This window comes from Cyrtonyx montezumae, unplaced genomic scaffold (genome assembly GCF_038088225.1).
Source record: "Cyrtonyx montezumae isolate F1298 unplaced genomic scaffold, pur_monq_1.0 scaffold_45, whole genome shotgun sequence".
Classification (NCBI taxonomy): Eukaryota; Metazoa; Chordata; class Aves; order Galliformes; family Odontophoridae; genus Cyrtonyx; species Cyrtonyx montezumae.
Genome location: NW_027072051.1, coordinates 892,657 through 910,323, shown reverse-complemented (window position 1 = coordinate 910,323; position 17,667 = coordinate 892,657). Strand labels below are relative to the sequence as shown.

The window sequence follows — 17,667 nt, the reverse complement described above, 5'->3', positions numbered from 1 at the left end:
GGGCCAATGCTGGACCCATGAGCACGGGGTTGTGCTCCATAGCCAGCTAAAGAGCCACCCATAAATCTCACCCGTCCAGGACCTTTTCCTCCCTGCCCCATGGGAACTCACTGCCATCGGTGACGTCTGAGGGGCACAACCCTCCCAGGGCAGGGAAGGGCCATAGGAAATGTGCTTCCAAAGGGAGTTTGATGAATAAGGGATGCTGATAAGGGAGGAATTCCAATTTAGCTCTAATTAACTCTTCCCATCACTAGAAGAAATCCTGCCACAGAGCTGGGGCTGGCAGTGCTGCTGTAGTGACTGCAGAACTCATCCCCATCCACCCTGCCCATGACCAAACCTGAGCTGGACACATGGCAGTGTCAGCCCCAACGCAATATCCCTTCTCTACACATCTTGGGTTAAAAGAGTCTGATTGTGTGGAGAGGGAATAGGGAGCAACGTGGGAGAGAGATGAGGCAACAGGAGCTGGTGTGATCTTAATGATCCCATATTGTGGAAGAGATGGGATTCTGCCTTGCACAGAGGGAAGGATGTGGTGAGCAGAGCATGGGGTGCCCAGCACCGTGAACAGCTCCAAGGAGCCATCGGAACCCATCAGTGCTGGAGGACCTCCTGGATGGCTTTTACTATTTTACTTTATTTGCATTAAGATAAACCACGTCTTTATCTGTACAACATCTCCTTAAATACTTGGCAACACTTAAAAATAAAAACGGAACAACAATATTAACAACCAAATTAAAAAAAAAAAAGTCAAAAAGAAAGGAACAGTGCGGGCTACAATATCAAAACAGTACGATGCTTGTGAATAAATAACCCCCTGGGGCAGCCCAGGGGTTGGGCTGTTCAGATTGCACAGGGAATGGCAAACCCAGCCCTCCTGGGTCCTCAGCCCCCTTCCCTGGCATCAGGACCAGCAGCGATCCCCCAGCTTCTAGTTGACTGTCTCAGCTGCGGTGCTGCTGCCGTTTTTGTTGGTTTTGCAGCAGAAGTACTGGTTCCAGATCTGCAGGAAGGCTGTCCGGAACTTCTTGATCCTGAAGGCATAAACGATGGGGTTCATGGCCGAGTTGCCATGGGTGAGGAAGATGGCGATGTAGGTGAGGATGTGCGGGGTCTCGCAGGACGGGCAGAACAAGGTGATGCAGTTGAGGATGTGCAGAGGGAGCCAGCTGAGCGCAAAGAGAAAGAGAACCAGCGCGAGGGACTTGGCGATCTTCAGCTCCTTCCCATAATACTTCTGGGGGTCGTTGGAGCTGGAGGAGACCTTCTTGTTGAGCTGCTTGCGGATGAGGTTGAAGACTTCCAGGTAGATGAGCAGCATCAGCAGCAGTGGCGGCAGGACCCAGACGAAGAAGTTGAAGTACACCATGTACTCCATGCTGATGACCGTCTCGAATTGGCACTTGATGACAAACTCTGCGTGGCTGGTGTTCAGATCCTGAGTCCTCCTCATCTTGTTCAGGTTATTCCAACCGAACATTGGGGTGAGCCCCACCAGAAAGGAGACGATCCAACAGCAAGCAATGGCCACTGCTGCCCGCCGGGGCGTCACCATGCTCTTGTATCTGTGCAAGAGACAATGACCACAGGGAAAATGAAACTCAAGTGGGAGAATTCGCCTCAAGGTTCAGATTTCTGCACATGGGATGGCCCATTCTGAGATACCCATGGTGCTGCTCTCACTATGGCATCATTAAGATTGAAAAAGGCCTCCAGAACCACACAAACCCCAGCCCATCTCCACTGATCATCTCCCTCAGTGCCACATCTCCACTTCTCTGGACACCTTCAGGGTCAGTGACTCCCATCACCTTCCCCAACCCAGACACCTCCTGAAGGTGATCCTGGAGCTCTTGGCATTGGTGAGAAGCCAGGAAGTGCATTAGTAACCACATACTGTCTCTCTGCTCCAGCCCTGCTGGGACCCCACCTCTGCCAATTCCCCCTGTGCCAGGGAGGAAATCACTGACAAAACTTCCCCAGAGACTGCTGGGTGGAGGAAGCATCCAGCAGTGCTAATGGTCCCCTGGGCACAGCTTGTTACAGTTCCTAATGTGCCCTCCCCACTGACAAAACCCTTTTTCCTAATGGGCTGGTGCCAAGGGATGGAAGGAGGATGCTGACAGGGCTCTGCATCCTCCCAATCAACACAGTCCTGGCTCCCCAGTGCTCTCCAAGCAGGAACAAAGTCTGCCAGGTTGATTTTTCCCCCTGGCTCTCAGACAAAAGCATCTCCTTAGAGGCCAGACAGGTTCACAGCCCAAGTGTTATCGCCTATAACCAGAGAGGATTGAACAAGGAACATTTTTCTGTGTGCCTGCTGGGTTTTGCAGTGATCCCAGTGTTAACCTGGTCATGGAGACCACGTGGAGGTGGCTGTGAAACATGGATTCCCATCCTACTGCTCAGAATTCCCTGCTGATTGTCTTAGTAAATTTGCTGGGAACTCAAACCCGCTCCTTCTCCTCCAAAGGTCCCTTCTCCAGACCCCTGCCACGAGCAGGGTGGAAGCACGGAGAGGTGCAGGACAGAGGGGGAACATCCATCCCCAGAAGCCCAGAGGACCCACAGCCACTCACCCTGATGGCTTTTCTGAATGAGACCCCGCTAATTTGGGAAACCATTCCCAGGCAGATACCGTGGGAAGGTGGAGGCAAGGCAAGCTGTTGTTTCCTCTGAGAGCCAGAGAGTGATTTATCCCTTGTCAGGAGGAGAAAGGGCAGGAGACCCTGAGAAAGCCATGGGGCAGGGAGATCTGGGGCACCAGGGAGCCAAGGGATAGTGGGAGAAAGTCAGCTCTGTGGGATGGGAGCGGTGGGTGACAGAGCCCCACGGAAACCCCAAATCTAGATGACTTTGAGGGCTTCCTGCTATCTTTTCCTACAGTTTGAGGTGTTCCCCACCCTGAAGCAGTGGCATAATGGCAACAGGACCAGAGCAATGAGAAGATGTTACAAAGAAGAAAAACGAAGGCTCACCCATCTCCAAGGATCAAGGCTCACAGGGAAAAACTCCACAAAGAAAGGATCTCTAACAAGAGCTCCTTCCTCAGTGGCAGTCAGCCCTTAAATGAGGTCTAGGAGGGGTGCAGCATGGCTCCACCCCTTCTGGTTGCACAGGTGAATTACCTTCACCTGTGCTCCCAGGGCTGACTGGGTCTTTTCTCAACCAGTGGTTCAGGCAGTTGTCATACAAGTGGTGTCCCATGGTCCCCAGGCACCCGAGTATGGAGCACAGAGCCCTTCTTCCCTTCCATTGCCTGGATTTGGGAAGCACAGGGGACAGAGAGAGCACTGAGACCCTGTTTTTATCCATGAGCTGGAGCAGAGGACACAGGTTTCATGCCTGTAGCTAGACTGGAGGGGATGGAGAACGGCTGCTGGGGGCCAGCACCAACAGTCACAGCCCCACACTGCTCCAGAACAGAGCGTGCTGCTGCAGATGGCTATCAGGACAGCTGCAGAGGTCGTGAACAAGTCTGTTTGGTGCAGAGGGTGTAACACACAGTCAGCAGAGCAAGCACCCTGCATGCTGACGGCTGCTTGTCCACTTCCCATGCCAGAGCACAGCCCTCCCTCCTTCTCACTGCACATCCATGCAACCTCGCTGTACATCCATCCCTGCTTAACACACACCCAATCCCTCCTCAGTGCACTTATTCATCCGTTCTCAGCTCACATCCGTTCCTCCTTAATGAGCATCCATCCCTCCTCTACGCACACCCATCCGTCTTTCTCGCTGCACACCCACCCTTGCTGTACCTCCTTGCCCTCATTAATGCTCATCCCTTCCTTCTCATTGCTGCACACTCATCTCTGTGCCACACTGCATGTCCATTGCTCCTCACTGCACAACTCTGGCCACTGAAAGCAAAACCTCTCTGCAACCATTGGGAACTGAGGCTTTTGTTGACTTGGTTCCTTCAAGCCACAAGCCCAGGGCAGTGACATCCATCCCTGGGGCTTGAGGTGCCCACACACCCAATCAGCCCCACACGAGGAATGATAAAACCACCAAGGGACTCCAAGCTCCTCCTTTTTACACCCCACAGGGTCTGGCCATGGGGCTCTGCTGCTCTGAAGGCTGCAAACCCTACTGAGGAGAAATACAAGATCCTGTCTATTGCTTGACCCCCTGGCAAGGAGTATTTGGTGGGGGGGAGGAGGAGGTGCAGAGTCTTTGCTGCTCCCATGTTTCTGCTTTGATTATGCCATCAAGCAAACATCTTTCTCATCTCATTTTGTATTAATGAGATAGAGCTAGAATTTGGGATGGGTCTGGGAGGCAGAAGCACTAGGAAGTGCTGATAATGGCTCACTATTAATAAATAATTATATTGTGATCATTGTCACTGGAATGATTGCTACCATCATTACAAATATATTGCTGCTATTATTTTTATTAACAGCTGCGATGAAACCATCCAAGATAATTGTCACCTCTGTCATCCCATCATTTGGGTTTGTGTCCTTTATCTGTGGGGTTTTGAGCCTGACCATAATTGCAAGGTTTCAACCTCTCTTCCCTCCCAGGAGGGCTCTGTGCTGCCCCTTCCCCATGGAGATGGGCATCGCCCCAAACCCTCTGCCAAGGCCTGGAGAAAGGAGTGGGGTTCCTTAGGCCAAGGATGAAGTACTGGGAGAGAAGCTGGGTCCCCCTTCCTCAGGAAATTGTGAAGTACCACCCTGGCCCTCACCCTGAGGGTGTTATCTGCCCTTTCTTCCATATACTTGTAATTTCCAGTCTAGATTCAGCTCCTACCACATCTTGACATGACCATTTCCTTTTGGGAAGCACTCTCCTGGGCCTCAATTACATTAAAATCCTGAAGTCCAAGCTTAGCAAGTACTTAAATGTGTATTAAAATAACTAAGAAAAGGTCACTTTGGACCAACACCTCAACTTAATATGCTTCCCATCTGTTCACATCCCTGCTTTGTGATGGCTGGGCGTTCAGTAGCTCCTTGGGGTCAAACACCCACCTCTCAGCCCTTCATACTCCCCAAACCCATCCAAAGACTGCAGTAAACCAACAGCAGAGCCCATGTTGTCTGCAGACATGGCTGGAACTGCTGGGTGACAGCTCTCCTTCCCACCACAAAGGTCTTTCACACTCTCCTGAGTCATCCTTGCAATTCTCACAGTTGGGATGGAGGTGACAGGTGGCAATGACACAGCCATAGAGGTGATGTGAGAAAGCACCTCGTGGGCAGAGGGGTATTGACGCCATTTCAGACTATTGCTCTCCTGATCACATCAGCTCTGGTTTTCCACTTGAGAAGAAGTGAGGGCTGGTGACAGCTGGTGGGTGGATGGTGGCCTTGGAAGGGATCAGTGCCAACTGACATTAGCCAAAGCTGGTGGCTAGATAGGGCTCTTAGTGACAGCGTGTTCCTACGAATACTTCAAAGGGAGGAGATTGATAGCCAGCATCTCCCAGGAGATTGTCCCAGTACTAAAATCCCAGATCTGTTATTTGTCTGATGTCATCTGAAGACATGCAGCCCACAGAGCCCATGCACTCTTTCAAGTGAGCCAGAGAAGTGTGTCCTGCAGAAAGGACACGGGTGCTTGCTGGTGATGGAGCCCCTGTCCTGCACCAACATGGCCCAGCAGCCTCCACAAGCACAGGATTTCTGACGTCCTACCACAGAGACACTTCCTAGTGCTCCAGAAATGACCAGGAAGACCCAAGGAGCCCTGTGCACTGTCTCCTCCCAGCACCTCTGGTTGTTTTCCCCATGAGAAATGGGAGCAGAGGGAGGAAACCTGAACAGTGCCAGAAGGACAAGAGAGAACACAGGGGGACGTGTCACTGTATGGTGTCCTTCCCACCTAGGACCAGCTCTACTGGCACCTTTCTATCCCTACAGGATCAGATAATCGTTGTGGCTGGAAAAGACCACTAAGATCATCCAAACAACCTTCATTTTTGAGAAACACTGCTCCCAAAACACTTTGGGTCTCCTCTGCAGCAAGAGATGGCACCTCGTCGTGAGGTTTATTTATGCAAATCTGGCCTAAAGCCACGAGGAAGGCAGAAAGTTGGATTTTGCCACCATAAAATGGCAGCTCTCTCTGGAGGAATTACTCTGCAGTGAGTGCCTGCAAAGCACAGGATGTTATGGCCTCGTAGCGAAGCAGGGAGCAGTAATTCTTCTAATGGATACAGGCGAGGGTGATTATGAGGTTTACGAGAACGAATCCATCCAAAATTGATGGGTCCCTGCACATGCAGATGTGACGTCCCCAGGGCTTTGGTGAGTGCTTCGCTTGGTGGCGGGTGAAGATGAAGCTGGAGCTCTGGTAAATGAAAAGGAGATGACAGAAAGAAAGCTTTGTGCAAGCAGGCTGTGTGGGACCTGGACCACGCAGCCCCTGGGACCCAGAGTAAGTCTGGGGAGATGCTGCTGCATCTGGCTGTCAAACTGGGCTTGGTTTATAGCCTGTGGTTGGATCCTGATGTGTACAAGTATTCTGGCTGTATAAGCTGCAATTCTCAGTGAGGACTGCTCACCTGGTGCTCAACCTCTCATCCTAAATGTGAGGTTCAGGAGGGGCCCGGGGATGCCTGATGGAAATGATTTAAACCCTGCCCCAGGAGGAGGCATGAGACCACCCAATGCCATGGCCAGCACCCTCCCAGCTCCACCATGTGTGGTCGCAGCCCTCTCAGGGTTTTCCTGGATCACTGGTTTTTCCTTCCAGGACCCAGAGGTAGGTGGGAGGGAAATGATTTAACACTGCTGGCAACTGCTCCAAAACCACGAAATGAGCTGCAGGATCCCAGAACTGGGGGGAAAAAAAAAAGTGACATTCTTGTCTTTTGGCTCTTAGTCCCAGGCAGCAGTATTATTTTAGTGCTCCTCTGCAATGCAAAGCATGAGAAGTGCTATTTTAAAAAGGGAAGAAGAAGTTGAAAATCTTCTGTTTCATCGAGGCTTTGGGTATCAGGGCACAGAGAAACAGCCCAATCCCTAAGAGAAGTGGTTGAATTAGAAGGGATGGTTCCATCAGACAAGGCATGCTGTGTTGGGCATGATGGATTTGCTTTCAGCATTACCCACATGCAGTAAAGTAAATGCTTTTAGCATCTGAATAGTTTTGTTGTCAAAAAGAGTTATTTTATGTGCAGAAGTCTTTTTGGAGAGGGGAAGAGGTCTGGGACCTTGTCACATGTGAAGAAATGTCCGTCTCCAGCAGAAAATGATTTCTGCAGAGCAAGAAGGTTTCAGGAGTTGTCCCAAACCCGCAGCATGCAGCCAGCTCTTCACCTGGGGACAGCACCCCAGGCCCCCCCATGGATCTCATGCACAAGCCCTGTCCCTGCTGTGGCAATTATCTGGGTGCTCGTTACCCAGCCTGGGCACGGAGCTGATCTCTGCACCTCTGTGCTTTGCAGACATGGTGGGCATGGGTTGGTGGTTGGACTTGGTGATCTTAGTGGTCTTTTCTGACCTTAATGATTCTATGATTCATAGAGGAGTCGGGGCATTCATGTAATACAAGAGAGAAGGGATAAGAGGCAGCTCTGGCTCTTTTCAGTGTAAATCAAAGATAAAAGCAGTGGTTTTTCAATTGAAGGTTTGCACTGCACTTCCGTTTTTCTTTGCATGCATAATATTTTTCTTGATCCTAAAGAGCTCCTTTGAAACGAGGACTCTGGAAGAGGGAGAGGGAGGAAGGGGGGAAAAGAAATAAGGCAGCTCCAGAAGCCACTAAAAGTGGCAATTCTGACAAATGTGAGCTTTAGATGGGACATACAAAATGTGTGTGAGCCTGGTGCGATTGGGCTCCGAGAACTTCTGCAGCTCATACCCCAACCCACAGCATCACCCGCTGCCAACACTGCACTGACATCCAACGGGGTGAGGCTGCAAAACACCAAGAGCTATTAAAAGGAAGCAGCAGGAGTGGATATAAGAGGGGTCTCAAGATGATCTGCTGGTTCATCTGCTCAAGGCAGGGAGGCAAGAAAGCTGAGATAGCATCTCCCAGGGAGAGGCATTAGTCCAGCAGCAAGGCACAACTGAGGTGGGTCTTTATCTCTCAGCTGCAGAAGGACACTTCAGAAGATGAGATATCCCAAATTACAGATGGAACAAGAGATTGCTATCAGCTCACTTTTAATTTCTTGGTTTTGCACTTCTGCTTGCTGACCTGACTCCTGCTTTGTAGTCAACAACCCCACTCCGGTTTCTTAGGCTACCACTTGTTATTGCTGTCCGGGATCTTCGCGGCACAATTTGTCGCTGCAGAGGGAACATTTCCCTTCACACACTTCATCCAGTTCCAAGACTGAAACCTCCAAGGCTGAAACATTGGCTGGAGGTTCAGCAGACAGGGGAGGTTGTTTTCCCCACCCAACCTCTAAATGAGAATTAGGAGAGCTGATGAGATCTACCGCTCCTCAGCCTCAGAGGACACGATAACCCAAAACAACCCGTCCAGCATCTTCTGCACAGGGCTGCCTTTCCCTGCTTAAAAGCTCAATTTCAAATGCAGAAAGCAGGCAGATTAATTTCTCTTTCTGCTAATGAGTTGTCTATATGTACTTCCAATTAATGAGAACTGTCTCGGAGATGCCATTTCGCACCTCCAACCTCAGCCCAATCTCAACTTGCCACAGATCATGGGTGAAACCTGTGTTACTCACCTCTCTGCAACATCAGGGGAACAGAAGTGAGGAACGGAGTACGTATGTGTTTAGTCATAAAGTTATTTACGTACAGATGAATCTGTCCAGTGCAGATCTATATATCTTGATCAGCCAAATGCAGCGCCAAATTGGAAGTGAAGGCTCCTGTTAGCACCGCAATCAAATGTTCCCTCGCCGCAGAGAATTGATCTTTCACCAAGAAAACAAATAAGTGCAAGTGCAAAGCAAACCTGAAGTTTATTATTTATTTCCCGCTTCCTCCCTCAGGTTTAAATGATGATTTATTCCCTTGGAAGACAACTGACTGACCTTGCAGCCTGGAAGGAACCTGCTCAGGGTTTCCACCAGGATGGCAGGGAAAGAGCTGAGACCTGAGAGCAGGAACTGCAGCAATTAATTACACCCTGTGCATCTTCTTAATTACCCTGGCAATTAAATCCAGGCAGGGAGCAATGGGCAGATGCAGCCTGGTTGCAGTAGGGCACGGGCAAGGAGGACTCATTGGGCAGGCAGCAGCCAGTCCGGCCATGCACAAGAACTGCATTGATTCCCATGGAGCCCCAGAGGGCCCCACTGTCCCCTTTCCTGGGGCACAAGGGACATAGGAGAGGGTCCTCATGATGCTGGAGGTGCTTTGCTGTGGCTGCAACCAAAACTGGAGGTGCCCCTGTGGGCATGGAGCATCTGCACCGCCCAGGCTGAGAGCATCACGGGAGTGGGTGCTGATCTCCACTCAGTTAATCCTGGTTCTGTATGGCAGTTCTCCTCCATCTGGATGCATGCTGTGCCATCAGCCCTCGGCTGCTCCGTGTCACAGGCAAACGGAGCCACTCATGCTGAAATAAACATGTTGTAGCTGTGTGTTGTAGGGTTTAACTCACGGAGCGTTGATAGCAAGGCAAAAAAGAAAGAGGAATAATACGGTCTGAAAGCCTGTGCTAATTATGGCTGTGTCTGAGGCAGCGTTTCTCAGTGCTTCCAGAGAGTTTGGAGCACTGTTCCCTCTGTGAGCAGATGGGGAAACCGAGTTGCAGAGGGGGGCTCTGCTGTGCCAAGTGAAGCAGGATGAACTGAGCTGAACGAGAACACATCCCCAGTGCCAGGAGGTGGCACTTCCCTCGTCTGAAAGAGGCTGAGAAAAAACATCCCATACTCTGGCTGTGGGGATGGGAATGGCACAGGGAAGGCGATGCCCCACTGTGCTCAGCACAGCTCTCCTTTGGTGACTGTCACCAGGATGGTGGACAAGGAGATGTCACCTCCCTGCCCCATGTGCCTGCCCAGGCATCACAGCTGACCAGGTGCTGTGCCCATGGGTACCTCATGCATTCCAGGTGAGGAAGACAAGAGGGTGAGGCTTGGGGGCAAATGCCCTTCCTTTTTGGGAGCAGTTTTTAATTGTAAGAACAAAATTCCAGCCAAACCAACCAAGTGCTGGAAGCAATGCCCAGCTCGGTGCCAGGCACAGAGCCCATGAAAGAGGCATGGATGGGATGAGGTGGGGAGGGATGGAAAATGCAGCGAGGGACAGGACAAGGGTGCAAAGAATTGCTGTTGGGTCCCACTGGGCTCTGTGCAGTGAAGGACAAACCCAGACACCACCAAACTTGCCAGCACCTGATCCTGCTCTGCATCCCTTCCTCCTCAGATCTCACTCCATCACCAATATGGTTCTTAGCCCACAGGTGTCTGATGCCTCCGTGTTTTGGAAGGAACCACTGTGGGATTATTTCACACCTGCTGATGGCATCACCAACGCTGTCTCCTTAACCCCAGACCTGCGTGTCAGGAAGGCAGTGATCTATGTGCCCAGGCAGGCTGAGAGGGGCTGAGCCCTGGCACAGCAAGAGATGATTAGCTTATTGCTATTCTGCAGGGTTCCCTGCTGGCTCTGGGGCTGTTTTGTGCACATCTTGGAGATCATCAATTGCTCTTTCTTGTGGCTGGGCATGCCACGTGAGAGCCGCGTGCCTGTCCCAGCAGCTGGGCATCCATGCTGCCAGCAACGGCATCTCCCTGCCAGGAACTCAGGGAGTTTCTGATTTGGGGCAGGAAATTCTTCAATCAGGCACTGGGAATGGTGTTGTCCCCAAGGGGTCAAGCCACTCAAGCCATCTCCGTCCCACCTGGCTGATGTTTCTCCCTCTCATGGTCTTCTCCACACTCCGTATTCTGCTTTATGCTGGGCCTGTGACATTCTGCTCTCTCTCTCCCTTGCACCCCTTGGGCAGGATCCTGCAGGTTCTTCCTTGACCTTCCTCCAATCTCAGCTTTTCTTTCAGCCCATTGGTTTTGTTCCAGTCTGCAGTGACTCCTGTGTGCATCACAAAGAAACTCATCTCCCAGGTCACTTCACCAGGTTGCCTCCTCCACGCATCCTCCTCCTCTTTGTCCCACTCTTTGCTGTGTGCTGAAGGCCTTCCCACTGCCTCCTCCACACCAGAACGTCAGACCCACTACAACCCCAACTTTCTCTACTCCCTCCATCTCCAATCAGTCTCCCCAGGTCCCGTACCCATGCCAAGGCTGTGACTTCTTGGGGTGAGTCGTTCTCACACTGCCAAGCAGATTTCAGCATGAAAGTAGGTCACACTGGCTGCTGTGTACACTTCCCCATGCCCAGTAGCCCCTTCTATTTGAGGGCAGAATGCTTTGGGGTGTTCTGAACAGGAGGGATGGTTGGCTCTGACCTCACTGGTTGCAAACTGTGGCCATTGGTCTGAGGGTCCCTGCCAATCAGGCCTTGAAAACAGGATCTGGTGGCTTTACCTCACTCATCTCCATCAAACTCACAGCCAAAATCCCCTTTCTGGTCATCGCAGTCAAGCTGGCCTTTCTATAAAGACCAGGTGACAACGACACCTCTCACTGCTGCAATGAACTTTCAGCTCAGGGGTGAAGGAAGACCCAGGACAACCCATCAAAGGTTTCCTCTGTGGCCGGAGGCATCTCCAGTTCCAACTGGCTGCAGTGATGGCACACACCAGGGTGAGCTGCTCCTGAATCACTCCTGACATGCTGCCTGCAGGGCCGGGCTGGGCTGGCAGGGACCGGGCAGTCTGAATCAGCAGCTTTGGCAGAACCTCCTGTACCGTGTTGAACTTATTTTCACTGCCTCTATGGGGTCCTTGGTAAGTATCAGACCCCAGTGTGCATCAGCATCACCTCCACCAAACCAGCACCTTTGGAAACAACTGAATCACTCCAGGAAAGGGAAAACCATCTTCTCTAGCTGCAAGAGTACTGTTGCCCTTCCAGGGAACCTGCCCTCACATTTAATGTCGAGGCACTCTTAAGTGTCAGTGTCTCTACCACAAAGTTACTAGAACTCATAAAAAATCCCAATGAAAATCTTCCCAGAGCATGATTTTGGAGCGTAAGAGGAAAACACCAGCAAGGAGCTGGTTATCATTCATCTCCCAGCAGGCAGATGGAGGCTCTGCCTGGGGACAGATGTTGACTCCAGCAAACGGGGTCAGGGCAGAGCAATCCCCCGGCAGCTGACCCAGCACATGGATTGCATCTGGCCCTGCTGGGAGGTTGGGATGAGACGGAGACCCTGTGTGCATGTGCACAGGGCAGCCATGCATCTCCTCTTGCCTTCTTAGTCCAAAAATGTTGGGAGTAACCCCTAAATTCAGAAAATCTAGAGCATCGCCCCCCCCCTCCCCTTTCCCTCTGCCCTGCCAATTACAGAGCATCCCACAGTTGGACCCTTACCACCTCCCAAGGAGGGGAGGCCCACAAACCCAAAAGCCAGGGATCTGGGAACACTGCTCCCAGCCCAGCTCACTCCCCTCCAGCCAGCACTGCAGTGGCTGTGGTGTTTTCAAGTGACCTGATTTTCTGGCTGCCAGCAGATGTCTCATGGCACTGCTGCTGCAGCTGTGCACTCCTGGAGAGCCTAATCCAGACGTCCTATCACCAAGGGAAGAGCCCCAAACTGTGACTTAGCATGCACTCGGCTGACTGTTACTCTGTGGGTCACAGAGGCATGCTGAAAAGTGGCTCCATCGGGTATTTGCAGGACCTAAGCCTGATATAACCCACTGGCAAATCACTGCCTGGTTCCAGGGCTCTGATCATTTCAGTGGCATCAGGATCAGGCTCCTAGTCCAGGACCCACGCAGCCTATCTGGTTCTGAACACAGCTTGATGTGAGTACCAAGATTTAGCATCCACGTGCTGAGCTGATCAGGGAGTGCTGGAACATACAGCTTGGAAACAGCCTCAGTTCTCCAGCAAACGCTCCCAGGCTGTGATTGCTGGCTGTTCCTCTTTGCTCTCAGTTCTGATCTACCTGCAGGTCACTCTCATCCAACCCAGTGGAAAGCAGCCAGAGCAGAACAAAACCCTCTGAGCAAGAGGTGGCTGCAAAGAGCTGGCCGTCCCCAAAAACTCCTCTGGTTTACGGAAATGGGATTGTCTTCCTTAGCAATGCAGCCTGGACTGGATGTCATCTTTTTATCAGCTCACAGAGGTGAAAGATGCCTCAATGAGCTCTTGTGCACTTGCTTGGCTGGACAGGATCACTCACCATTGTCCTTATGCATCGTCTGTTGCATAGTCCAGGCTGCTGGGAGCCATCTCTGGTCACCCTTGCCTCCCTGGGGAAATTTCCCTTTGGGTCACATCATCCCAGTGACAAATTGCCCTCAGATGAAGCGTGCATTTCATTTTTTTCCTTTCAATCTTTTGTTCTGGATTGAAATCCTTAGGACAGCCTGAAATATTGCTTCTGAGGTTTGGTGCTTCCCCCTTTCTGTGGGGATCATCTCCAGGGGACCAAGAACCACAGGGATTGGGGCACATCCCAACCACATCCCACACCTCTCCTTCTCCATCCTGCCCGTGCTGCTGCCTCTCAGGGTCCAAATATCCATGGAAGATTCCCAGCATTTGCTGCTGGCAGCAGTGGAAATACATTCCACACTCCTCAGGTGCTCCAATTCTGCTATTCCTGGGAATTCAGTCCAAAGCAGGGTCCTGCCCCAGTGACCCCCTCAGCAGTGAGGTGCCCCCAACATCCTGCCAAGTCATCCCCTGAAACCTCAGTGGAGGAAGCCTCAGCCCTGCACCCCAGCTGCCCGAGGGCGATGAGCCTTCCCATGACCCAACCCCAGCTGGATCGAGGCCTGTGTCTCTTGGCAGACTCAGAGAGAAGGGGAAAGAGCACTGCAATCCCAACTGGAGCCCTGAAAACATAGAGGCAAGCTGAGGAAGCGTCGCACTGCTGCCTTCATCCAGGATGTTACCTGCAATCCTCCTCGCTAGTGGGATCTGTGGTCCAGGGCTGAGGGATGCTCCTGCACTGTTGGATCTCCTCAGGCTCAGGGCACTGCTGAAACAGCACAGAGCACCAACGCTGTCCCCAGAGCCACCCACAGACCCTGCTTCACCCATGGTTTTCTTCTCCTAGTTTGCATTTCAAAGCAGACAAATGGGGGAGAAATCCTAAGGAAGCCCCAGGACAGGGCCAGGCTATGTCCCAGCATCCCTGGCAAGGTTTCTGTCAAAACCCCCTCCAAAAACAGGAAAAAAAAACAACACAAAATCCCACCCAGCATTGCAGAGCAGAGCCATGGTCCCCGAATCATGCTTGGAGCAGAGATGGGAGCTATAGGAACCACATCCCCATGAAAACATCCCTCCAGCACCGTCCCTCCTGCATCCTGCCGCGGGGATGCTGGGGGCCGGTTCCTGCCGGACGCTCCTGCCTGGCTCCTTCCCCTCCCTTTGAACTCGTTTCATCTTCCCTAAGCACATCAGGGAGGGGGAAGTGGGGTCTGGGCTGAGGGGACCCTGCTGTGCCCAGCGAGGGGAGACTGCACACAGGGGTGCTGTCGGGTGGGGAGGAAGGATGCGAGGGGGAGATGGGAGCTTTTCCACCAGCACAAAGGCACTGAGCCTATTTTAGGTGGCTTCCAGCTGTATGGAGCAGCTCTCTTGGGGAACTGGGGGGTGTGGTACCTTCTGCTCCATCTGAATGGTGCTCTGGCTTTGCCTCTCCTTCAGGCAGCCACTCCCAGCCAGCAGTCCCATTGCCTTCAGCCCCCAGTAGCCAGCACACGGCATGGACATGGAAATCCTCGTGGTCCCTTCAGAGATCCCAAACACAGGACCTGCAGGGCATCCCGGGGCACTGACAGCACTGTTGGGGGTGCACACAACCTCCTCTTTGCTGCTGCCACTGCAGAGTCCCCTTGGTCCGGCTTTCCCCATCAGTCCCATCCATGGGACACGACCACAGAGCCCCAGATGCAAAGGTGATGGGCTGAGAGGAGATGTCAGCACCAGAAAAATGTTCCAGTACCATTTTCTTCTTATTATTACTAGCATCCAGTAATAAGCTGGGGGAAATTCAGAGTATTTTAGATTCAGAAATTATTCTTCAGTGGCATTTTCTCCCATTTTCAGTCTCTGATGTGCCTGGGGCACAAAATCACACACAGTCATCACCAACTGCTGGGAATTTGGGATGGGGTGGATGACAGAGTGGGAACGCTGGCACTGCTGAGTGCAAAGTTAATGGTAAAGGAGATCTGAACAGCCAGAGCGAAATCTCACTGTGCACAGAGCAGGATGGACCAAGTTAATACTGCATGAGAAAAACCCTCCCAAACTACGCACAGCACAGAGGGCTCTGCTCTCAGGAAAGCTCCCAGGTCAGAGCAGAAATCACCCCAAAAGGCCCAACTGATGCTCAGAGGGAGCGAGGGAGGAGAGAGGCTGCCTTTGTTGGGAGAAGCAGAGACACGAGCTCAGCAGTGCTGCTAAGTATAGACCCGCAGTCCTCCCACAGCTGAACCTGTCCCCTGCACACAGAGGATGCAGAAGAACCAAAAAAGCACTGAGAGCAGCAACAGAGCACAAATGGCTCTGGAGGGCTGTTGGATGGGGATTTCTCAGGCTTGGAAAAAAGATATAATAATAATAATATAAATCACACTTGGGAGGAAATGAGGAACTGCCTGCAAAGCCATGCGTGGTGGGGAGGGACTGTTTTTACCCTGTGCCCTCCTTTTGCTTTCCACTCCTTTCCTGAGTCAGCCAAAGATGGGTGATCAAATCCAAAGCAGCAGAGCCCAGGACTGATCCAAAGGATCCGAGCACTCCCGAGCAGCCACGTGCTCCTGGTGCCTCCCACCCCACGTCCCTGCACACAGAGCCCCAAGGAGGGTTCTGCTCCCAGGAGTCGGGGCAGCACTCAGCACAGGAGGGTTTGGTACCTTCTGGGGGATCTCTGTGATGTGGAAGGGTCATGGACCCCCGCAGTAAGCAGGGAGGAGCCCGTGTCTGACAGAGAGATCCTCGTGGTGCCAGGAGCCGGGTGTGAGCTCGGTGTCCCTGCAACCCGGGCACCTCCACGGGCAGTGTGGGGCTGAGATGTGACACAGGAGCTGCACTCTGTCGTGTGCCCTCAAGTCCAGGTGCTGTGCCTCTACCCACAGGTCCCTGAGGATGTCAGTACCCCCATCTCCACCACGGGGACCCTGGGCTGAGGTCTGAGCTGTTGTCTCCTTCCAAATACAGCGTAGCACAGTGACTCCCCCCAAGCAAAGCAACCAGAGGCTGTGGGACCCCCCTGGCCCAGCCCAGCCCGATTCCTGCTGCAGTCAGACCTTCCTGCTGGTGCTGCTGCTCATTAGAAAGAGTTCGGGGCATCTCTGCTCCCCCTCCCCCCCACCAGTGGCCACTCCAGACCCACTCCCAACACGTTGCCCTACCTGACCGGGATCTTCACTCGCAGGTACCGATCCACGGCGATGGCCAGGAGCGCCAGGATGGAGCTCTCGGTGAGAATGAGGACGGGACACGCCACCATGAGGCAGCTGTAGAACTCCGTTTGCGGTCCGATATTGATGATGATGGCCAAAGGGATAACCAGAGCCCCCACAGCCACATCGGCCACCGCCAGCGAGACGATGAAGCAGAAAGTGGCATCCCGCAGCGCCTGGTTCATCTTCACAGCCCAGATGACCAGGATGTTCCCCGGCACCGACACCAAGGCGATCAGCACCTCGATGGAGATGTAGGCAGCCTGGAAAGCCGACACGGGCTGTGCCATGATGCTGCTCTCCCCTCCGCGCTCCCTCGGTCACCTGCAAACGCAGAGGGAGGCGGTCACCAACTGCACTGCGAGCCGGGACGGATCCTGGGAGGGGAAATGGGGTGGAGGGGGGGCTGGAAAAAGAATCCCACTGCTTGTGCCGGCCCCCCCCGGGGCTCGTCCTGCCCCGTCCCCCCGCAGCACGCCCGTCCATCGCAACGCACCGCGGGGAGCGGGGCTCCGTGTCCCACCGCGCCGGGGTGGGGGGGAGCGGGGGGGAGGGTGAGCCGCCGTTCTGCTGTCCTTAGCTCCGAAGGACGCCTCACCTTGTCCTGCTCCAGGGGGTTGTGCCGTCCCCGAGCCCGAAGCGTTCAGCCGGCGGGCAGAGCGGGGGACATGCTGCGGGAGGGCTGCGGGGGAACTGCCCGGCCCGGCTCGGTTCCGCTCGGCCCCGGTACCGCGCTGCTCCCGCAGGCAGCCCGCAGCCGGGGCCGGAGCATCACATGGTGCGGCGCTCCCGCGGCCCTTTAAAGAGCGACCGACCCGATTTGGGGCTGCGCAGCCGGGCGGGGGCGAGGCGGGCGGGGTCGGTTGGGTTGCTCGTTCCGCAGCCAGTCCCGGGCTCTAAAAGCCTCGCGTTTCGCTTTTAGCACCCAAACCGGCTTCAGATTTGTAGGGACAGGAGCAGAGGGGAAAGGAGGAGCGGACACGGAGCAGCCGGTGCTCAGCCCCGGATCGGGCTCCGCCGGCGGAGTGGAAGCGGTGATGCTCAAACCACCCCCGGGATGGGGCGGCTTCCCCTAAATCAGCGCCGGGTTGGACGGGGCTGACCCCTCGGAGCAGCATCGTGGGTGCCGGGGCTGCACCCCATGCTGAGCAGTGGTTAGGGGGGTTTGGGAAACGGGGGGGGGATCGTTCCTATCCCCAACAAAGTGTGTGGAGGAGTGGT

At 53.4% G+C, this 17,667-nt stretch overlaps 1 protein-coding gene across 1 annotated transcript; it reads right to left on the bottom strand.

Moving 5' to 3' along the window:
* Positions 1–629: 629 nt before the first annotated feature.
* ADORA1 (adenosine A1 receptor) lies at positions 630–17,381 on the bottom strand. Its single transcript, XM_065747525.1, has 3 exons — positions 17,045–17,381; positions 16,396–16,770; positions 630–1,574 (listed from the first exon to the last, which is right to left on the bottom strand). Exons 2-3 carry the CDS (start codon positions 16,734–16,736, stop codon positions 941–943), a joined length of 975 nt encoding a protein of 324 aa, XP_065603597.1. The 5' UTR covers positions 16,737–16,770; positions 17,045–17,381; the 3' UTR covers positions 630–940.
* Between the last annotated feature and the right edge of the window lie 286 nt (positions 17,382–17,667).